This window comes from Ceratotherium simum, chromosome 13 (genome assembly GCF_057802395.1).
Source record: "Ceratotherium simum simum isolate JZ-2026a chromosome 13, ASM5780239v1, whole genome shotgun sequence".
Classification (NCBI taxonomy): Eukaryota; Metazoa; Chordata; class Mammalia; order Perissodactyla; family Rhinocerotidae; genus Ceratotherium; species Ceratotherium simum.
In genome coordinates this window covers 56,214,111-56,238,585 of record NC_141912.1, presented here as the reverse complement: position 1 = coordinate 56,238,585, position 24,475 = coordinate 56,214,111, and the positions used below count along the sequence as shown (strand labels likewise).

Genomic DNA, 24,475 nt, shown 5'->3' with positions numbered 1-24,475 from the left:
TATGAACATTAAATATGTCAATTAGTGCAAGGCATTTAGAACAACACCTGGCAAATATTAAATTTCCATTAAGTTTAAGCTATCATTATTATTATTATCCTGATTCCTCTTTTTCTGTCACACTCAGCCTGTCATGTCAACAATACTTCAAAAACATAACTGAAATCGACTGACTTCTCTCAAGTGTTACCAGCACAACCACCTATTTCAAGCCACCATCTAGATTAATGGAATAAACTGCCAACCTAGTCTTCCTGCTTCCACTCTTTCCATACCTTCCAAAGTGGTTTTCAAGCAGCAGCCACAGTAATCTATTTAAAACATAAATCAGATCACATCATTCTCGTATTCAAAACCACCCAATGGTTTTCCACTACATTAGGCTAAAAATCAAACTCTTTACCCCGGTTTATCCAAAGTTTCACACCTAGCCATTGTAGTCCCATCTTGTACACTCTCTGCTAGCTCACTACAGTCCAGCTACACCGGCCTTTCTTATTCTGCAAAAATGCCAAGATTCCCTCCTCGAGGCTCTGCAGTAGTGACTTTCCCTGCCTCCAATGCACTTGCCTCTATATTTGTTCAGCTGGCTCCTTCACATCATATATATACAGTTATTGTTTATTTCTTTAGTAATTGTCTATCTCCCACTAGAATATAAGCTTTATAAGAGAAGAAATTTCATCTATCTTGTAAAGTACTGTGTCCCTAGTACCCAAAACAATACATGGGTGAACAAATAAAAAGTTATTAAAAAGTAAACCATTAACCGAAAGAACTGGTCAAAGCTTCTAAAATTGTTATATAAAGCAAAGAAATATATCTCTCTCATTCTTTTCCCTAACTGGTTATCAATTTATTGCATCTCAGCTCCGAATTCACCCTCTTTGCCTACTCTGTAACTACCCTAATATAATTACCTTCCAATATTTCCTCAGAGTGTGAAGATCTAAATCCCCTGATAATACAGCTCCTCACAAAGGCACAGTTACCATCAAAAGATCCTGAGATTTACAGTAAGAGAACCTGAGATCTAGTTATGGCTCCAGCCATACTAGCCAACGTAGCCTTGGACAAATGACTTTGCCTCTCAGAGCTGCATTCTCCCCATCTATACACAGATTGTAATCCCTGTCTATCTCAGAGGCTTGTAGTGAGGATCAAATGAGATAATGTATAAATAGTAAACTAAGTACAAGTGGAAGTCATTATTAATATTCAGCATCTACCAGTTCAACAAAATTTTAGGGAGCATTGGTCCTATGTGCTAGATGTTACACTAGATAGGAAATTTTAATTAAGACAGAGTCCTTACTCTCAAAGAGCTTACATTTTAGATGAGGAGAAAAACACATAATTAGAATCATTTCACCATAGTTTGGTCATGTGCAGGGACTGTGGGAACACAGAGGAGATACATTTCACACAACTTTGGGGCTTAGGGGAGGCCTCCTGGAGAAAATGGGGCCACATCTGAGTCTCAAAGGAACAATAGGGTGACAAAAGAGTACTTATCAAATGAGAAGGTAAAGTCCACCTTTTACTAGTCCTAGAGCCTGTTCAAAAGCCAGATTCGTGACATTATCATAAACATCACATGATCACAGGTTAAGACCAAACTTTCAGACATCACCTGGGGAAAACTCTTCTATCAACTTACACATCCCCCAGCATCATTTATTTCATCCTCTACTACTAATTAAAATCTGTTTTTCAATCTTTAGGGCAATTTTTCTCATCCTACAATAATATTTCCATTAATAAGGCTGACATTTTTTAATTACATACTCCAAGGTCAAACCCTCCTCACTGGAAAGGACAGTAACAAAGACACCACAGCAGCAGGCTGAGATTTCTCCTTCACCACTGCCCTAAAGAAACTCCTTCCCTTCCTTCCGGCTCCCTCCCACAGCTGTCAGGACAGGTTCCCAGGCAACACATTCCATCCACTCTCCTGCATGACAAGGCCAGGGTTCCCTGGACAACCTCTCAACCAGACTTGGCCCTGACCCACCCAGGAGGAGCCATGCACTGCCTAAAGAGCAAGTCCCTCTTCTATCAAATCCAAAGACACTGAGGCAGAGCTCTCCACGACCCACTGGCAATCAGGACAGTCATCAAAAGTAAGTCTGAATCCACTAAAACAGAAGACATACACGCTCTATACCCTACAATTCCAATCCTCGCATATAACCAACAGAAATGTGTTTGCCAAAGATGTCCTAGAATGTTCAGAACAGCAGTTTTAGTAACAACCAAAAGAAAGACAACAAAACCCAAATGCCTATCAACAATATAATGGGTAAATAAATTGTTATAAAGTTAATCAGAGTTGGGATGAATCCAAATTATGTATCACCTGATAGGATGCAATGAAAAGAACATACCATCACTTCTATGATATTTCTGCTCAAGATGTATAACCTGAATCTAAACATCAGACAAACCCAAATTGAGAGGTATTCTACAAAATAACTAGCCTATAACCTTCAAAAGTAACATAGTCATAAAGTCAAGGAGATGTTCCAGACTGAAGGAGACTACAAAGACATGACAACCAAATAACACATGTGAAGTAGGATTGGATCCTTTTGAAATTCAAGGACATGATCGAGACAACTGGTGAAACTTGAAAGGGGTCTGAGGATTAGTTGGTAGTCATGTGTTGACACTAATTTCCTGGTTATGACAGCTGAATTGTGGTTCTGTGGGACAACATCTTTGTTTGTAGGTATTATACACTAAAGTATTGGTGACGAGACACCAGGTTGGGAACTTATTCTCAAATGGTTTATGGAAAAAGTTATTGTTTTTTACTTACAACTTTTCTGTAAGATTGTAATTATTTCATAATTCTAAAAAATTATTAAATTTTTTTAAAAGTATGTTGGAGGGAGGAAAGCACGAACAGGAGGTGGGGGAGGAGAAAAGAATTCAAAGTTCATATATTTCTTACCGACCAGGTACAAAGTTGAAGTGCAATTTCCTGAAAACATTAATTTATTACTAACCTAGGAACTCATAGAGTTTTGTCTTTAATCTCAGTAAATTTAGATCTCCCATCTTCTGTCCAGAAAGCAGAAAAAAAATTTGCCAAAAATCTGCCACATATCTTTCTTTGTACCTTAGATTATAAGGAAGATACACTGAATAGCAAATATACACGTGCCCATTTTTATTAGCAAGGAAAGTTCTTTCTTTCAGATGCCCCCAAACAACTTCTCATATTTTTCAGCCAGAATTACACTGTATCACATGCATAGACCAACAATTTGGAAAGGAGAAGGAAACCACCACGAACAGCTCAAGGGTGGTACCAACACTCCGGAAGCTTTCTGAATATGTGGTGATACTTTTGTTTATCATGGGGACTGGTGGCCACTATGGCAGTTGGTGGATGAGAGTTAGGGATGCCCAATGTCCTGAAAAGTATATGGCTGTTTCACACAATGAAATGCTGTCCACAATGTCAACAGAGAGAAAATGGGTGAACAAAATCAGTAATAATAAAACAATGGGAATGGTCAGCCAGTAGGTCACATCAGTCAGTGTCTATCACAGAGATGCACAGCAGTGAAAGACACTATCTTCATCTGTAAATAGATCATGGTCCAAGGTAGGTCACAGACAAGTAAAGAAACTATTTAAAAACTTTACTGAGGATAAAAAACAAACAAACATAGGATTAGAGAGGGAGGAAGAATATTAACAGCTATTAAACACCCTTTATGCCAGGTGTTTTCATAAACTGCCTTATTTAATAAAACCAAGGTTAACATTTTAGTCTTCCCAAATGTATATATAGCTGAATTATACATGTTAGGGTTTAGGTAACCCCAGAGAGTCAGTAATCAAAATTAGTTATACTAGAAAATATTACAATTTTTCAACACAAAAGGAAAGGTTGGCCTATGCTTAATCAGTATAACTTAAAAAGAGCCGCATCACATAACTTTGAAGTTCTCTCTGTGTTTTAAGTACCCCAAAAAATATCTAAAAAACTAGACTCAGATTAAAAGACAACAATACTCCAAAATGTGTGTATTTTTAAGATATTATTACTTAACTGTAAAACTTTCAACAAATCTCTTAAAAAGCACTGATTATGTTATTTATTCAACACAGCTACCACCAATTTCACCCAGCAGTAGGCTGTTCATTGCAGCACTAGCATATTGCTGTTTCAGTTCTTCTACACCGCCCTCTCCTAACACAAAGTACCAATTTAGAACAGAAATCTAGGGGTTATATCCACCACAGGCCACACTAATTGTGAAGTGCCATATGTGAAATCCATCCCCAAGGAAAAAGGACATGACCTTGAAGAAACTCACAGAGGCCACTCATAAAATTAATCAGCTCACCATCAGTATTACTAGAGAAAGAAAAAATAAGAAAACTATGGGTAGTAATAAATAAAAAACTAGTGGTTCTAGAATTACCAGTACAACATCATAAGCGATTTGAATGTCATTATGAAAATTAACTTATTTCTTAAGAAGTACAGAACAAAACTAACAGATATATAATTGAAAATGTGAACATGTGGAAATAAAGTGAATCTGGTAATACAGAAATAAAGTGAAATACTTACTGCTAACGCCTTGGACAATTTGGCTCTAAATTCATTCAGGATGATTGCCACAATGTCCTTATGTGGTACATAAGCAAAGCCATTTTCCAAATAGACCCTCCTTCCTCGGAACAAATCCAAAGCATCAGCAAAAGGGATCTGAATTCAGAGTGAAATGGGAAAATGTCAGTACCTGTCATTATGAAATCTTCCTAAGTCTTCATATGTACTAAGTCTAAAAAAATTCTCCCCATGAGAAATTCATTAAAAAACAAAAAACAGGGGCCGGCCCAATGGTGCAGCAGTTAAGTGTGCATGCTCCACTGTGGCGGCCCAGGGTTTGCAGGTTCGGATCCTGGGTGCACACCGACGCACCACTTGCTAAGCCATGCTGTGGCGGCGTCCCATATAAAGTAGAGGAGGATGGGCACAGATGTTAGCCCAGGGCCAATCTTCCTCAAGAAAAAAGGGGAGGATTAGCATCGGATGTTAGCTCAAGGCTAGTCCTCCTCACAAAAAAAAAAAACAAGTGACATCAGCATCATGGCGAAGCGAGGTCTTCGCTTAGTCTCTTCCCTGCTAAGATACAACAAAAAGGACATTCATAAACCAGCAGAGGACATTCACACAACAGACGTCTGAGAGATCCATGCACCCAAACTTCTGAAGGTGGAGGTGCTGGAGCTCCCAGGAGGCAGTGGAAGGAAGTAAGGGGATCTCCTCTCCCTCTCGAACAACAGCAGTGAGCTAGGGCGCAGGACCTCACGCGTGGCTCTGAGAGGAGAGGGGGAAAAGGGCAGCCCTCCACAGGAACGCCTTCACTCTCAGAGTTGCCCCCCAGCCCATGGGAATACTCAACACTGAGGAGGCTAAGCAATCGCAGGGGTATCTTCACCAAACCGAGCAGCCCAAGAGGGCAGACAGCAAGTACAGAGCAGGAGCACCTGGGAGTGCATACTCGAAAGAAAGCGCCCCTCTCCCCACTCCCACCTGGCGCACCAGCTCTGCCAGTTGGCTAGAGCAGGGGACCCCTGCCAGTGCGCCTGCACACCTACGTGTGTAAAGCAGCAGAGGCCAGCAGGCTAATGCAGATGGGCCCTGTCGGCACAGCTTCCAACAGAAAGGCACAGCTGCCAGGGATGGCAGTGGGCTCAGAATACACAGCTCCTGTCCCCCCACAAGTGGCAGCAGGTGGACTCTGCCAGATACTACCACTATGAGACAGCACAAGTCTACCCGACCAAATAGCATGAAGAGATATATTAACACTCCAGACCAGAAGGAAAATGACAAGTATCCAGAAATCAACCCTGAAGTCACAGAAATTTACAATCTGAATGACAGAGAATTCAAAATAGTTATCATAAAGAAACTCAGGGAGTTACAAGGAAACTCAGAAAGACAGTTCAATGAAATTAGGAATAAAATTAATGAACAGAGGGAATTCTTCATAAAAGAGATTGGAACTATAAAGAAAAAACAATTAGAAATGTTGGAGATGAAAAACACAATGAATGAGATAAATAAAAATCTGGAATCCTTAAATAACAGAGCTGACATTAAGGAGGACAGAATTAGTAATTTAGAGGACAGAAATATAGAAATGCTTCAGAGGAGGAGGAGAGAGAACTAAGTAAAAAGAAATGAAGAAATTCTCCAAGAAATATCCGACTCAATTAGGAAATGCAACATAAGGATTACAGGTATTCCAGAGGGAGAAGAGAGGGAGAAAGTAGAGAGCTTGTTCAAAAAACAAACAAACAAAAAAGATCAATTTATACTCCTTAAAACTAAACAATTAGCATTAGGAAGAAGCGGCAGTTCAAAAATGTGTTCATTTCAGAGTAGATGTTTTGAAAAATAATCACACGCTAAGTTAGAATGCTTTTTTTATTCTTAACGCGTGACTTTACAAATTATAATCCCCAGGATTTCAAACTCCCAACTCAAGCCCTCTAAGCACGTTGCATTCCCCTCATATGACATACTCGACATTCTATTCTGCATCAAGTAGAATCCTAATGTGTATACAATATGTTCAGTGCTGAAAATTACTAGCAAGTAAAGTAATCCCAAATTTCTTCATGTATGTTTCCAGTCTATCTCTAGAGAAATATATTGGAAAAGCTAACCCCAACACTAAGAAATAGAAATAATAATAAGTTTTCAGTTTTGCTATTGAAACAAGTATTTTCCAGTAAATATTTTTTAAAAAAAACTACTACTCTACTTACATTTTTTAAAATCCTATGAACTATTCTAAAATTTTAAGAAATGAGCTGAATATGATATTAGTAAACTGTGAGTGTGTAAATTATCCTCACTCTCCAATAGAGTTTTTCTCCTTTTTAAAAATGAGCTAATGGGCCGGCCCTGTGGCTTGGTGGTTAAGTGCGTGCGCTGCGATGCTGGTGGCCCGGGTTCGGATCCCGGGTGCGCATCGAGGCACCACTTCTCTGTTCATCCTGAGGCCGAGTCCCACATACAGCAACTAGAAGGATGTGCAGCTACGACACACAACTATCCACTGGGGCTTTGGGGGGAAAAAATAAAATAAACAAAATCTTTAAAAAAAAAAAAAAAATGAGCTAAAACAATTAGATGAAAAAAATGATCCCCACATTGCTATCTGGCCAAGTTTTAGGGAAGAGTTAAATCTACACGCCTAATATCCAATGACACTGCACAACAAACAGATTGTATGTTTTTTAACAGATAGATTTTGATTGATTTATAGATTTCTACAACTGCAACACAGTCCTTGTCCAGCAGGAGTTCATCACTTAGCTGAGACAACAAGACAGACACAGCTGGGAAGTTAAATAGCTCTAGAGAGCGGTATGTGTGTGACACGACACCAAATAGTTCACACAGGACATATCAGAGGAGGAGGGAAAAGGGTTTATTTCAATAATCCAGGCAACAGAAGGGGAGAGAAGTTTGGAAATGTGAGTTCCAGTCCAAGTCTAGTTACTGACTAGACTTATGATTTCAGGACATTTAATGAACGCTTCTAAACCTCAGTGGCCAGATCTATAAAACCAGGGAAGGGAAGGAAGAGATGGTCTAAATGACCCCTAGGGGTTCTCTAGCTCTAATATGATTCTAGCTTATTAGAGTGGTCACAGTGGAAATAAAAATGCCCAAGCAGAAGCAAAAGGTGACGTGAAGGTAGAGTAAGGGGAAATGTGTGGTGTGGGAAGAATAAATATTGATTCCCACACTCTAAGTTTGGAAGGCTGACAGAATGATGGCTTAACTGGTAGAAATAGGGAAGCCGGAACGGGGAGCTAATCTGGAGGCAAGATTTTAAACTACTGGCACTCACCAATAATAATCAGTACATTCTTTTCAAAGGAAATTGTGCTGTTGCAAGCTATCAAATTTTAAAATGAATTTCAGCTCTCTCCTCTCCTTCTGGATTATTCAGTCCAAAAGTCATTCAATGGGTTTAAGTAAAATAGCTATGTGTGCTGGGGTGTAGAGGGCAGCAGAGGTGACCCAGGGCAAGAAGGCAGAACCTGAGCAGGTTAAAGAAGGCCTTGCCTCAGGATTGCAAGTAGGCAAATGGTGTCAGACCTCAAATGGAATGAGAGAGAATCCATGTGGGGAAGACAGTCTGGGCATGATGTGAGAACCCGAGAGTGGCGCAAAAGGCTTCCGTGCAGGGCAGTGATGCAGACAAGGTGTTGGGGACAAGTAGGTGATGAGAGTATCCTTGCAGGGGGCAGCCCAGCATGGGATGTAGAAGCCTCAGCCTTGTGAGGAGAGTATTCCTTTAAGAGAATGGCCTGCAGTGGGGGGTCAGATCCCAAGCAGATTAGAGAGGTGTCTGTGCAGGAGGACAGCCCAGCACAGAAGGCTGGCACACCCTAAGCAAGGTGAAGATGAAACCTGGCAGGAGAGAGGCCGTGACAAGTGGCTACACAAATGGGTTCATTAAACATGTATCAAGCTCCATGTGGTAGACTTAACACCACCTAGGCAGTATTGTACAAGTTTACATACCTTATAAACAGACTCCAGCTCCCACTTAGCCCCACTTAAACTGGGTGATGAGGCAATAATCTCCTGTTCTCGGAGGTTCTTCTCTTCATCGCGTATCTAAAAGGAAACATATTTTATACTGTTTAAGTTTCAGTTTCAATAAAACACTATCCTGTTCTAGTGAAGATTCTACACTTTTATTATGATGTCTGAAATCATTCCTAATACAATTACTGAATCATCATTATCATTAATGAAGCCAAAATATGAAAGACAATGTAAATTCAACATACTTTCAAATTTCTACTCTGCCAATTTCTGAGGATATATACCAAAAGAACAGTAGCAGAGAAACAGAAAGTATTATAATAAGGAAAAGAATTATAATAAAAACTCAGGTTAATATAGACGAAAAATGAGTATTATCCCAATTTAAGAGTTATGTTAATTTATTAAAATACCTATTTGCAGTTAAGAGTGATTAACTATTTCTAGCCACATAAAACAACTCTAAACCTAAAACACTAGCTTTTCCAGGAACAACTATAAATCTATTATCTCAGGCTAATTATGGCTTTAAAAAGAAAAGATTGATAGATCTGACTAGACAAAAATTTTTAACTTCTATAGAGAAATAAAAAATCTGTAAATGAAGATGAAACATAAATGACAAACTGAGGGAAATATTTACATCATTTGTCATCTGAGTTACTCTCAATAAACCCCTGGGTAGTAGGATATAAGTACTAGTAATCCAAAAGTAAAACACAGCCAATATTCATATAAGTGAAAAAAATTAAAGCAAATTAAAATAATAATATGGTATTATTTTCTACCTATTAAAATGGCAAAAGGTAAAAAGATTTAGAATACATAGTACTGGGACAATCTTGTATAGGGCACTTTGACAATACATATCGAAAAGCCTTAAAACATGCAGACTAACAATTTTATTTCCAGAATTAATCTTAAGTAAATAACAGGACAAATACACAAATAGGGACAATTTCTCTTCATCACAATGTTATTTATAATAATAAGGAAAAAAACTAAATGTCCAACAACAGGTATTTAGTTAAATAAATTGCAGTAGCATTTGATGTTTCAGTAAAGCAGGCTATATGATTCAGATCAACCTCTCACAGAAATTAAAGAAAAAATGCTGATAAAATTGTTAAAAGCATCTTCTTTAAAGCACAGATTTATTTATATATGTATATATACATAAATATGTATATATATATAAATACAATACATATACATAAATAAATATACATATACACACACAAAATCAGGCCCACATGAAGTGGGGCATCTAACGAGAGACCCTCTTGCTCAAATGCTATGGGCCATCAGGGAAATTCCCAGCCTTGAACTTGTTGTAAGGTGGTCCCTGATTCAAACGCCCCAGACCCCTGGCAGAAGCAAACTCAAATCTTCTCTGGAGGAAAGTACATTCACAGCATGCCTCAAAGGATTCCGGCAAATACATTTTCAAATACAATGTCAAGCACATTGTATTTTATAACAAGGCACACAATAAAACATCACTTCATGAGCAAAAACAAAAGAAAAAGACTCATAAAGTATACAGATAATAACTATGTTAATATGTGTAAAGAAATGAAAGATAAGCATGATGATATTTGTATGAATGGGAACCTACAAAAAGTCATTTGTGAGAGAAAAAAAGAGAGAAAGATCTTTTAGAAACAGACAAAAAATTCAGGAACAGAAATTAAACACTCAGTGGAATCAAACACCTTAAGGTGCAGTAATTGTGCACTAGGTAACTTAGACCAATCCATCTGCATCAAAGGTCTCATAGGTTACTTAGGAATTGCCAGGCCAACAGGCAAGCCCTGTCATTTAAAGCCCACTTTTATATTTGCTAATTCTGGGACAGCCGCCTCAAACAAACTCTGCCAAAAGTAGATAATGATTCCCTACTCTCTAGGACCCAGAAGGACTCAGGTGGAGGTGAACCAGAAGTTTATAACCCTTCATATGGATCTGCAGCCCAGTTTCCAGTTATCTTGTGGGCCAGGGACCTCAGATTCTGGATTTGAATTAAAATTATCCTGGACCAGCAGCGCCCACAGGCCCATGAAAGAAACAAATGAAAACCCGTCTGGAGAAAGATATAGTCCTTCTAGGCCTCAATACAGTCCTCCAAATACTTTCCAAATAACAATCTCCAGCACACAAATATAACACAGCACATAAGGAAGCAAGACACCATAAATGAGAACTAGACAGGTAAGACCCAAAAAAAAGTATAAGGATTGAAAAAGAAGAAACAAAACTGTCATTATTCACAGATTATATGATCAGTATCCTTAGAAAATCCAGAAATGTTCACAGATAAATTATTATACCTATTGACCTAATTAAGCAAGATTTCTGGATACCTCGCCAAATATAGAAAAACCAATTGTATTTCTGTACGCCAGCAGCCAAGTTCAATAATGGAATTTTTTTAAAAGCTACCATTCATAAATTAAAACTATCAAGTACCTAGGAATTAATCTACCGAAAGATGTGCAGGACCTCCACAAAGAAACTGTAAAACCTTACTGAGGGAGAAAACCAAAATAACAGACATCCCACAAACATGCACCAGAAGACTTAAAATTGTAAATGTACCAATTCTCCTCAAATTGACCTATAGATTCAACACACTTTCAAATGCTTTTGCATCTGTGTGTGGACATTTACAAGTTGGTTCTAAAATATATACGGACATGCAAAGGACCAAGAATAGCCAAGATAGAAATAAGAAAAAAGATAATCAATCCAATAGAAAAATGAGAAAAAGACATAAAGAGGCACTCAAGTGAGAAAACTCAAAGGGTCAATAAATATATGAGAGGATGCTTAACCTCCTTAGTCATCAACCTAAAACCATAGTGAAAACCTCAATGACATAACACCCCACAGCCACTAGAACGGTTAACATTAAAAGTGGAAAAAAAAATGTTGGTGAGGGTGTGGAGGAACCGGGACTCATATATCGTCGGTGGGAATATAAATGTTACAGCCACCTTGGAAAAAGACGTGGCAGTTTCTTATAAAACTAACGACATGTGCCCCTACGACCCAGCAATCCTACTCCTAGGTATTTACCTAAGAAGAATGAAAATATATGACCACAAAAAGACTTATATGATCCCATTTATACGAAGTTCTATAACAGGCAAAACTAATATGGTAGAAAAAATTTGAATAGTGGTTGACTTTTAGAGGATGAGAACAAGGATTTACTGGGATAGAGCATGAGGAAACTTTCAGGGGTGATAGTAATGTTTTGTATCTTGATAAGTTTGAGTTACACAAGTTCATGCATTTGTCAGAACTCATGAATGGTACACTTAAGATTTGCGCATTTCATTGTATGTAAATTGTACCTTAAATACAAAGAGACTGTTAACAAACACTGAATTCTAGTTAATGATATGCAGGCTGTAGTATTTGGTGGGAAGTATACTGATTACTGCAACTTACTTTGAAATGGACTGATGGGTAGATAGAGGAATGGACAATATGTGATAAAACAAGTATAGTAAAACGGAAATTGTAGAATCTAGGTAGTGAGTACATATGGATATTCACTATAAGATTCTTGCAACTTTTCTGTTTGTTTGAAATTTTTCACACTACAATTTTGCAGGCAAAATAACACAATGAAGATACTACTACACACCCACCAGGACAACTAAAATTAAGTTGGACAATACAGATGAAAGTGTAGAGCAATGGGACTCTCATAACCTAATGACAGGAGTGTAAATTGTGTTTTACTTTACTAAAGTAGTTAAAAATAACTACTTTAAAAATTTCGGCATTATCTCATAAGTTGAAGGTAAACATACCACATAACCTGCTATTTTACTCCTAAGTATATACACTGGAGCAGAGATAAGCAAACTTTTTCTAGAAAAGGCCAGATAATTAATATTTTAGGCTTTGCAAACCACAAGGTCTCTGTCACAAGTACATAGCTTGCCACTGTAGCAAGAAAACAGCCATATGTAAAGAAATGGACATAGCTGTGTTACAATAAAACTTTATTTATGGACTCTGAAATTTACATTTCATATAATTTTCCTGTGTCAAGAAATGTTATTCTTCTTTTAATTTTTTTCAACTATTTAAAAACCTAAGAACCAGTCTTAGCTCACAGGCCATGCAAAAACAGGCAGCAGGCAGGATTTGGCCCATGGATCATATTTTGCCGAGCCCTACTCTAGAGCAATGGATTTCAAACTGTACGATTCATGAGAATCACCTAGAAGGTTTGTTAAAACACAAACTGCTGGGTCCCACTCCTAGAGTTTCTAATTCATAAGGTCTGGGGTGGGTCCCAAGAACTGGCACTTCTAACAATTTTCCAAGTGATAGGAATGTTCCAGTTCTCAGACCACTGCCCTGGAGAAACAGACAAGGAAACATGAACAAGCATTATTCATATAACCATAGAGCAACATTATTCATAATAGCAAAAAGTGGTAACCCAAATATGCATAAAAAGCAGAATAAATAAATAACTGGTATATTCATAGTGCAGAATATAGCATAGCAACACAAATAAGCAAAGTACAACTTCATACAGTTTGCATAAATATTAAAAATATATTAAGCAAAATAATCCAGCCACAAAGTAAAACATACTCAATTATGCCATTTATATAAAGTTTTGTTTTAATAAAGAAAATTATATTGTTTAGGGATAAATACTCAGATGAATACTAAAGGAATAAAGATTAGGAAGTGATTATCGTAAAGTCAGACTTTAGTGGTTTCCTCTAGGAAAGAGAGGAAAGGATTGGTTGAGGAAGGGCACAAGGTGGAATTTCAAAAGTAACAGCAAAGCCCTACAAAGTAGTTAAGTACCTGCCCAAACCGTACCATGAAAACAATGATGGCAATACTACCCAAACAGAATTGCTGGCTGGTTGACAGTATCTCACCACCGTGCAATGGCTCGAAATGTTGCTCACTGGTTGTTATACAAAAGCTGAAATACAGCACAGAGGAGGCAGTTGAGGTGTGTCAATCTGTAGATTATTCAAAAGCCAGTGAAGGTTGAGGCCTATGCATACCATGTGCTAGTTACTGTCCTAACCACTTTATTTACACTATCTCATTTAATCCTACCAACAACCCTACAAGGTAGATATTATCTTAGTGTTACAGCTAATAGGAATAGAAACCAAACTGGATTTCCAACTAAATTCTGACACTAAAGCCCACAAGGCCACACAGTCTCCAAATAAACAAAACAAACAAAATGATATTACTTTGCAAGACAGTTGAACAAACACGTAACATCAAAATTAATGCAAGAGAAAGTCATCAATTGAAAATTTTCACCTCAATTCCTTTTGGACAACGAACAGGATAAAAATACAGAAACTAAAATATAACTAGATGTCATGAAAACTCAAAAATTTTAACAGGTGTCACAGCACAAATTATATTTAATCAATGCTCATTCTAAAGTGTTTAAATTGAGGTTCAGCAATAGCAAATATTTTTCTAAGCACTAACACCAGATTATTCTGCTTTAGGATTTGCTTTGTTTACATGTATCTCTGTTGACAGTAACTTCTCTACTTAACTATTTACCTTTCACTTTGCATTCCACAAGGGCAATCGTTTGAAACTCGAAATACACAGTCAGATACACACTGCAGAGAATATTTGAGAGAAGGTAGCTATGTTTTAGACCAGTTTTAGAGCTAAACTGTAATTCTCACACAGCAATTTATAAAGAAACTGATCAGGGAGATATAGTGAAAGGAGAACAAGAAATCTTAATGTCTTCATTGACAGTCTTTCATTATTTTTTAAGTGAATTTCCAACTGGAAATTAAAAATATAAATAGAAAAAAATATATTTCAAATTTGCTCAATCAATGCTTACTTATTTGAAATTAAATAAAATTTTAATATACATGCCTGTTCTCCCCACCATTAATGAGGGTAATTATAATTGACCACATGTATTGTTTTTTGCCCAAATAGTTTTGACTGAATCTGACAAAACTGAAGTTGAGGCCAAGTGTGTTAATCCACTATGGCCCTTTTCTAATCACTTTTGACAGCAACCAAGAAATAAGTATCTTTGTACATACAGATGTTTGTCCTAATAATATTTTGGGTTCTAACTAAACAAATCCCACAGCAATATATAAGTACTCCTAATACTTCTCCTGGGGTAACAGAGCATCTCTCCTTTCTCTAAACTCAATTCATATATTTGTAGTAACAATACCACAGGTGTTTATAAGCAATTAACTGCTTACCAAGTAAATGTTAGGGAAGCGAGAGAAGCACACATCAGTTCAACTGTCACACGACAGAACACGTTAGCTACAGGAGAAACTTTACCTGTTCAAATGGTCCTCTGCCTTAGAAATACAGTCATGACTCAATTTACAAAAAAACCTCAACAACAATAACAAACACACACACAGATACAGAGATTAGACTGGTGGTTACCTGAGGGGAAGTGGGGAGGGAGGAGGGCAAAAGGAGTGATAGGGCACATGTGTACAGTGAGGGACAGTAATTAGTCTTTGGGTGGTGAACATGATGTAGTCTACACAGAAATCAAAAGATAATGATGTACACCTGAAATTTATATGTTATAAACCAATATTACCTCAATAAAAATAAAGAATTCAACTGCCTGCAAAAAAAAAAAAATCTCAAGACCTTGAGTAAAAACTAGAGTAGGCTTTTAAAGATTGTAATAAGATTTTCTTTCATTAAAATGTACCCAAAAAAATAAATTCTAAGGAATTCAATGTGTTTCCAAACTGTTCACCCATAGTAACCAGGTGCATTCCAAATCACAGACATTCTGTCGAGAATTTATGTCATTTCCTGTGCTATAGCCTTTCAGTAAATATTCTATTTTTCCTTGGTGAATTAAAGAGTTCATCCATTTGTCACACACATTCTAAATCTTCTTTTATCTATTCAGTTATAATCAAAATTTAAATGGCCAAAGTAAGAGAATTCTCACTGAAAGGTAAGATGACTGTCTGAAACTTTAATAATTAGTGTAAACTGCTATTGACTTCATTACGCATTTCAAATTTCTAAAACAATCTTGAGTATTCTCTTCCACTGTCTAAAAACTACCGGGAAAAATATAAGCCTATTTCATTTTCTCAGACTCCCTTAATGGGCTACGTACTGCATACCAAGGAAATACTCATCCGCTAAAAGAGCAAGAGGAGATTAAATGGCTTCCTACTTCTGCTAACAAAGAATCTCACATAAGAGAGTAAAAACAGGTATAGCAGAACAATCATAAAAGCAGAGTAACAGAGTGGAAAGTATACAGTTTTTGTAACTGCAGAAGCCTGAGTTCAAATCTTAAATAAGTTAATTAACCTCTTCACACCTCAATTTCTTCATTAGTAAAATGAAGAAAATAATACCCATTTCATGTAGCTTTTAAATAAAAGTAGGGAAAGTGTCTAGAACAGGCATAACAAATAGCACGACCTCAATAAATGGTAAATATTTATTATTACTATCAGTAATTTCCATTTTGATTAGCTTCTGTTTTCTACAATTTTTCCCAGGAATAAAGTGAAATGTTTCCTGCAACTAAACTGGTTTCTATAAACCTGTCATTTTATCAGTTAAACTAACACAGAACTGGTCTTTAGGGGGTATTACAAAATAACTGATTAAGTTAGGCAATCACTGCAACATCTCACACTTTAAGGCATATCACGCTTCACAAAACAAACACCTTCCTGAAGACAGGTATATAAAGAAACTGCTCTAAATGGAGTCACATTTCTGAGTGACTTCCATCACTATCCCAGAGATGCTCAACCTTCGTTCTGATTAACTCTCAATCAGCACAGACCCTGAACATCTGAGCTTTGACGTTCTTCTCTTCCCACCACTACTCACAATTTCCCACACCTCAATCCCTGTTATGCATACCCACCCACCAAACAGTCAGTACCTGAATGTTTCAAACGGCATATGGTATAATGGCATGATCTTTTTGTCAAGCAAAAATCACACTGGGCTTTATTTAATAGTTTTGGTAAAGTTTTATTTCGATATTTTATAATTATATTGCTTTACATGCTGCCTTACTAATAGAATTAAGGATTTGGGCTATATATGTCTTTTTGTTTTTGATATTCTTCATCAAACCAGGAACTGAGAGAGCAGTTTCACTCTGCCAGCAATCCTGACAGGAGATTAAGAGCGAGCTCTGGACGTGCAAACGTCCCACACAGTAAACAGCGAGGTAGAGGTTGTCTGTGGACAACTGCTATCCACCCTGCACAGAGTCCCTCACTGAGGAGGGTTACACATCAGCCACGGGACTTGCTTTGGCCAGTGAAATCTAAGCAGAAGGGACATGTGTCCGTCCCAAGCAAAAGCTTTACAAGCACATGGTTTCCCCGCTTCTCTCCTGCCTCTGCCACATCAACTGGTGAAATTCCAGATAAAGGCTGCTCAATCAGCGTGAGTCACAGAGTCAAAATGACACAGAGCAGAGCTGTAGATGGCCCCCAGGAGACATAGAGCATGAACAAGAAACAAACCTTTCTAGTAGTCACTGAGATGTGGGGTCATTTGTTACCACTGTATGACCCACCCTGACTGGCAGAGTGATCTCCGTCCTCTTTGGATCACACATTTTCATCAATAAAATATTTTGAGCACATACTTCAAATAGATGTATATTTATTTAAAATTACATACATGTATTACTATACATTATGTACTTAAAACATGCCTTTCCTCCCAAAAATGTAAAAGGAGTGAGATTTAAAATATGTAAGTTGTATTATTTATTTTCTCCCCACACTCCCAAATGATCATCTTGGGCACACCACTTTGGAACTGCTAGTCTATTACATTGGCCTCTAAAGTAAAGATATAAATAACGCTTCCCAGAGATTTACTCTACAAACTTCCAATCAACGATATTCAATCATGTTTATAAATAATTTGGCCAGAAGTTTTCTACTTGAAGCCACACAGCTCTCTCTCTCAGGCCCTGGTCCTTAAACAAGGATGCACATCAGATTTGCAGTGGAGCTTTTCAAAATTAGATTCCTGGTGCCACCTAGACCTACAGACTGAAGCCCAGAGCTGTGTATTTTTTTTAAAAGGTCAGTTAGTGATTCTGATACATATCACCAGTCTAAAGAGTAAATCCCAGGGAAAGAATCCTCTTTCCTAAAATAAACTTATCATGTCCTGGAAATACCACCATCAATTCCAACATTTGATTTTTTATGTAGCACTCATTCACTCTTTCTAAAACACTGAAAAACTATTATGTTCCAAGCACTATTCCCAGCAGATTGGATCCAGCTATAAACAAACCGCCCCCCCAAAAAAAATGGCTCTCATGAAGCTTATATTTTAATGGGGTGAGACAGACAATAAACAAGAAACCGTCAAGTAGTGATCTACGATGAAACGAAAACAAGGGGAAGTGCTGTGGATGAACAGATTTACACTTGCAGTTGTGCGGTCAGTTAAAGTCTCTCTGAAGAAGAGACATTTAAATGGAAACTTGAATGAAAAGGAGTCAGCCATGCAAAACCTGTGGCAAGAACCTATGGCAAGCAGAGTGAACAGCTGGTGCAAAGGTCCTAAAAGGTCCTTTTTCCTCAAAAGGAAAAAGGCTGGCAGGTTGAAGGAACAGAAAGAAGGCCACTGGAGAGCAGTGGCAGGCAGGGTTGGTCGAGAGGTGGTTGAGAGGTGGTCAAGAGGTGAACATGGTCCCCACACCTGGTGAGACAGACTTTTATACTGAGAATGGCGCCTTAAACAGAGGCTTCAGTCAGAGGAAAGTTACAATCGGATTTGCACTGCGCTTTTGAAAGACCGCTCTTTGCTGAATGAAGAAGGCACTGTCAGAGGGACTGGAGTAGAGGAAGGAGGCTGACTTAAGAGGCTATCTTGGTAGTTTAGGGAAAAGATGATGGTGGCCTGAACTAGGGAAGCAATGGTGGAAAAAACGCCAGCGGACAGACTGGGGATATATTTTGGATGCAGCACAGACTGATGGATTGCAAATGAAGGAGGTGGAGAAAAGACTCCCAGGATTGGAGCTTTAGTCACTGGGCAAATGGTGATGCCACTAACTGACTGGTTTTCTTGATCTTCATTATCCACTGCTATTTATATTTTACTTCCATACAGATTTGTCATGTGTGTCTTGTTGCAAGTCACCTGGAATCCTTTGTGGAAAGGGGCATGGCATCGATAAACGTAAATCAATGATTTCAAGTATCAGTTTTTCTTAAAATGAAATATATCTGTACTAGCCGGCAAAAAGATATGCTAAGAATTCCAACAATATTAAAACAATCTATTAATGGAAAGACTATTTAAAACATCCAATGTATTATGAAACAATTAGGAATCATTTCTTTTATAATGAAATTAAAAATCTGTGGATAAAGCAAATACTGAAAGCAAATATCCTGATTTTTTAATATTGTTATTACCACTTCTAATAAATATAGGTTCTATATTAAGTCTTGTCATCTATACAGGGCACCTTGTTTCCCAAATGCACTGTGACCTGCTCATTAATCTTACTGTGGGGATTAAAGATGGCTGCAAATTTTCTGACACTCCTCCCACTGAGAGCTGAGATCTACTTGCCCTCCCTTGACCTGGGCTGGCCTGCAACCGCTATGACCAACGATATGGCAAAGTGATGCTGTGCCAGACCCAGACGTCATCTCTGAGAGAACTGACAGCTTCTGCCCTGTTCTCTTAGAGTCCTGGATCACCAAAGAACTCCCACTCCCTTGTTGGCAGAATCACACAGAGAGGATCCCAGTAGAGTCTAGTCTTCTGGAAGTCCTCACCTCAGCACCAGGCACATAAGGAATCCGTCCTGGACATCCTAGAACAACCAAGTAACCCCATATGATACCATGTGGAGCAGAAGAATTGCCCTGTTGAGCCCAGTCTGAATCCCTTACCCTCAAAATTGTGAGATATAATAAAATGGTTATTGTTTTAAGTTTTGGGGTTAGGTTTTGGCTTTAAGATTTGATGTTAGGTTTTAGAATTGTTGTTTTAGGTTTGGGGGTAGTTGTTACATAGTAATAAATAATGAGAACACTTACCAACCTAAAATAAAAGTTTAAAACATTTTTGCTATTTATAATCCAATTTTTACAACATACTTTTGTCATGTAAATGTACAAAAGAGAGCCACACAATAGGAAAAAGTGAAAAAATTTAAATGTTAATAATTGGTAAATCTGTAGGGAAGAGAGAAAAACAAGAAATAAAAAAGGAAATAATTACCATTGTGTGGCTGTGTTAATTAACCAAAATTGATAGGGTGGTATGTTACTTCACTTACAAATTCTTTGTCATTTATAATCATCCAAAACATTAAAAGTTAGAAAACAAACAATAATTTAATATCCTGACATTCTAATTAGTGTGTTGATGTCTTAGTAACTCTGCCAAGCTGATCAATGTAAAAATCAATCCTCTGGTTACTTGACTACTGCTTTTTTTTAAATGGCATAGGCACATTTAGAATAAACTAAAATTTATACTAAAAAGGAAAGCTTACTTACTTATACTCAAGCACATTTCTTCTCTTCTACAAGAAAACAAACTTCCTTTTTTACAAAAACTGGGTAATTTATACAAGCGTTCTTCTTAAAAGTCCCCTAAATAAATCAAAACAGTAGTAATTCCTGAGCTGGGCATGACAGGACGAGATACATGTTAGAACATTACAATTTGACAGGACACATCAGATATGCATTCCATTCCATCCCACTTCACCCCCCCCTCCCCACCCCCTCCCACAAACGTTTCTCCAGCAGATTCTATGAGCCAGGTACAGCGCCAACAGACAACACAAACACAAATCAGATGCTACCTTATACATTAACTATATTACTCAACCACAGCAAAAGCTTATGAAAGGAGACAAGTTCACTCCACTAACAAGGAAATCTGAAAGGAGCAGCCACTCACAAGAGGAGAAAGCCTGGTTTCCCACATGCAACTGAAGGACAGCCAGAGCTCTGTGAGTCCTGACTGGCCAGCAGGCCTGGGGAGAGTGGAGGTAGAGAAAGACAGCACATTTCCGAGTTCACCAGAGGTAAGAAGGGAGAAAAAGATCAAAACGGCCAACGAGATACCACCAGGCCTGGTGCTTAGCCTTGCTCACAAGGAGTTAGAGACAGGCAGAAGGAGGGGAAGCACACTCATAGCAGAAGAGAGATGACAGAGTAAACCACCCCAGGAACCTAATTGCAGAGCCCGGCTCAGAGACTGTTTGTCCAAACTACTGTAGATAAACCAAGTTGAAAGTCACCAATGGCACCACTAGGGCAGTGGATTTGGCTGAGGCTTACAGAATAGCAGTACACAGGGTGGCCAGGCAACATTGACAGTCTTAAACATTAAGATTTACTGAGAGTAGCTCGATGCCACCACAGAGGCAAGAAACCTAGGAAGCCATGTGGGGCACAGAAGATGGAAGTGAGTCACTTCCAATTAACCAATCTCAATCAATCACCCTCTTTGTCTCCCTCTCTCTCTCACATACACACACATACACACACACACACAACACAACCCAGTCTTGAATTGGGGAGCAGGACTCAAACAGTGGCCAATTTACGGGCTGAATCACTCCCAGGCTGATGTGGCCTAGAAAAATGCCAGTGATACAGCAACATATAAAGTAACCATGAGTAAACCAAACATTTTTTTAACAAATGATGCTGAATATCTAGAAAGCAATATTAAGAAAATTTAATTTATTAAAAAACTGAGATCTATCCCTGAGACCAAATGTAAAAATATACAACAAAAGACAATGGGTTAAATACAAAAGTATTGAACCTTAGAGAAATAAGTGGCAGTAAAAAAACAAACTAGAATAGAGTGTTTATATTATTCCATTCCACTCAGGAGGCTAAAAGCCTGGTGGACACCTGGAGTCAGAACTGAAACAACTTTATACCAAAGTTCTCAATGAATCTTTTGTTCGATTATTTCTCTCTGTGTCTCTCATCTGTACCCTCAGTTGGTGCCCAAAATATAGACCCCTCTGGAGACCTAGCATTGCTCCTCTAGTCACTCTCATTTAATTCAGCCCTGACCTCGCTTATCTGTATATTCCCTCTGCTGAACTCATTCCAAAATATTTTCCACTTTGTCCTCTACTAACCAACCCCTGCCCACACATGCTTCACCTCTTTTCTAAACGCTCCTCTACCTCCGTGCTGTCTCCTAAGAATACCACTCTAGCATAAGTTAGCATAAACTCATTCCCTCCACTCTGGCCAGCATCTACCCCTTACAGATGATTGCTCTCCACCATTCAATACCTCCAATTCATCCAGCCCTTCTGGACCTCACTAGGGTGACCAACCATCCCAGTGTTCCCAGGACTCAGGGGTTTCTCAGGACATGGGACTTTCAGCGCTAAAACTGGGACAGACACAGTCCAAATCCAAACCTTGTCAACATCCGCCTTCTTGCCACTCTCAAAGTGTTTGCTACATCCATATGGATGGTCCAGTCAACACTAGTCTCACAGTACCTGGCACACTCTGCCCACTCACACTCCACCTCAGCAGCGCGCTCCCACGGTCACAGCACAATTCACAACCACCAGCCCCACCCCCGACACACACTCTCCCCAACCATACCTCCTCACCACCGACTCCATTATCCCCACCCCACAGGCTCTTTGGGTCCATTAAAGTCCCTTTTTAACCCACACCTTTAAACTCTTCCTGGTTTCAAGTTTCATCCCCAAAAATACTTCGTCCTCCAATTATACCAACCTATGTGCACTCCCTGTAGCATACCATGACTTTATCTTTATGACTTTACACATATTTCCCATTTCTGAAATGTCCTTCCATACCCTTGCTTCTACTGGAAAATGTCTATGTAACTAACACATTATCTCTACAAAGTTTCCCCAGATTTCCTCAATAATAGTTACTTCCTCTTCTATGCTTGAACATGCAGTATTATAGTATTTATGCACTACACTATAAGCATTTCTATGTATATCTCCCTCACTATAATATGAACCTAAGCACAGATAAATGTGGTTTACTTATTTTTATTTCCCAGCTCTTATCACAATACCTAGTGAAATGTTTACAGACTGGAATATACAAACCATGGAAGGTGACAATATTCAAACTGAAGAAATACAGAAAAAGAGAAGAAAAATATTCTGTATAATGAAACTCCAAGACTAAAAATTTATAATGAGAGCACATAATAAAATCATCAAATGATAAAAACAGATAATTTACACACAAGGTCATAAAAATCCATACACGCAAAAGGATGTCCAATTCTGGTAGTAATTAAAGGCTGTTAAGAGGTTACTACAGTAAAGTGGTAGTAAGGTAGGATACTGTGACAGAAATGGAAGAAAAAGATAAGCAATCAAGAAAGATGCAATGGAAACACCAAGAAGTTAAAGATAACAGGATCGTGCCCGGGTGAATGTAAGAATAGCAGTACCTTTCATAAAAATGGTTTTCCCTGACAGTTTCTCCAGATAAGCACGTGGACAGTTAAGCAAATCAAAGTAGTATTACTCTTAAGACCCATCCTCTCTCCAGCCCAGTGTTTACAGGGGCTGCAAAGAATATGCTGGGTGGAGGGGGGTACAGATTGCAACAACAACTCCAACAGCATAGCAACGGATACAGGCTCATGGGCTCCAGCTCTGGGCTATTAGGTACTTTCTGATTTCTTAAGTTATTCAGATCTATTTCTCTCTGAAAACAATAAAAAATGCTGGATAAACTGCAAAAAAACATATTAGTGTAAGAGCACTAAAAAATTGACAACACAAGGGGAACTGCCAGGCCAAATTCTGAGAAAACCTAAACCCAGGAGAACCAAAGCCACTTTTGCCCTGAGGGCATCAGCCAACGCCATCCTCTTGTACTTCAGATCCTCAGCCTCAAGGGACAAGGTGGCAAAAGACAAGGATTAACACCTGCCAAACATGGGATCCTAAAGGTCACCCTCCCTACATTAAATTGGAACCCCAAAGGATGACATTCTCAGGGGAAGAATGAACTAGAATTCACCCACCATCTCTCCTCCAACCACATGAGAATGAAGAGCTGGCTCTCTTGGCACTGGACAAAGCAGAAAAAGAAGAAGGTAGGAAAAATAAACTCTTAAAGAAGCTGTGGCCACCCCAGGCACACATCCTAGGCACACATCCACAGTCTGGATGGGCCAGGGAGCCACAATCCTAAACATGGTTTGTAAAGAGTCCCTGACTGGAACTACCCCCAGAAGCCTGGTAGAGGCAACGCAGTACCTCTCCGAGCACATTCATCCTGGGAACTCCCTAAAAAACCTGTGCAAAGGGCAAAAATCAATCAAAAATACACAGGCACATAAGGAAACAAGGCAGCATAAGTGAGCAACATGTACAACAATAACAGGAATAGACTACACAGATTTTAAACCTTAGAATTATCAAGCACAGATTAAAAAGCAACTGACAACATTTAGAGAAGAGAACAACAAATTTTAAATGGCAAGGAACAAGGATCCATAAAAAGTAACACAGCAGATCTTTAAAGGAACCAAATAGAACTTCCAGAAATTACAATAGCCAAAATTTAAAACACAATGGCAGCAGAACAGACAAAATAGAATAGAGAAATAACAAACTGGGAATAGTTCAGGAAAAATAATCTGTATTTCAGCAAAGAATTAAAAAAATGAGATATGAGAATGAGATGTGAAGGACTGACTAAGAAGGTCTAAAATACATTTGATTGGAATACCAGAAAGGAGGAAAAATGGGACAAAGAATGTTTAAAATCAATAATGGCTAAGAATTTTTCAGAATTAGTACAAGAT

The 24,475-nt window shown here is 38.3% G+C and overlaps 1 protein-coding gene across 2 annotated transcripts in view; it reads right to left on the bottom strand.

Moving 5' to 3' along the window:
- PRIM2 (DNA primase subunit 2) overlaps positions 1-24,475 on the bottom strand; it is a 270,879-nt gene that overhangs the window by 207,421 nt on the left and 38,983 nt on the right. For both annotated transcript variants that reach the window (XM_087438764.1, XM_004423993.3), the window contains exons 6-7: positions 8,582-8,677; positions 4,595-4,732 (exon numbers count right to left, since the gene is read on the bottom strand). In XM_087438764.1, coding sequence (XP_087294890.1) covers positions 4,595-4,732; positions 8,582-8,677 — 234 coding nt within the window. The remainder of the gene's footprint in view (positions 1-4,594; positions 4,733-8,581; positions 8,678-24,475) is intronic.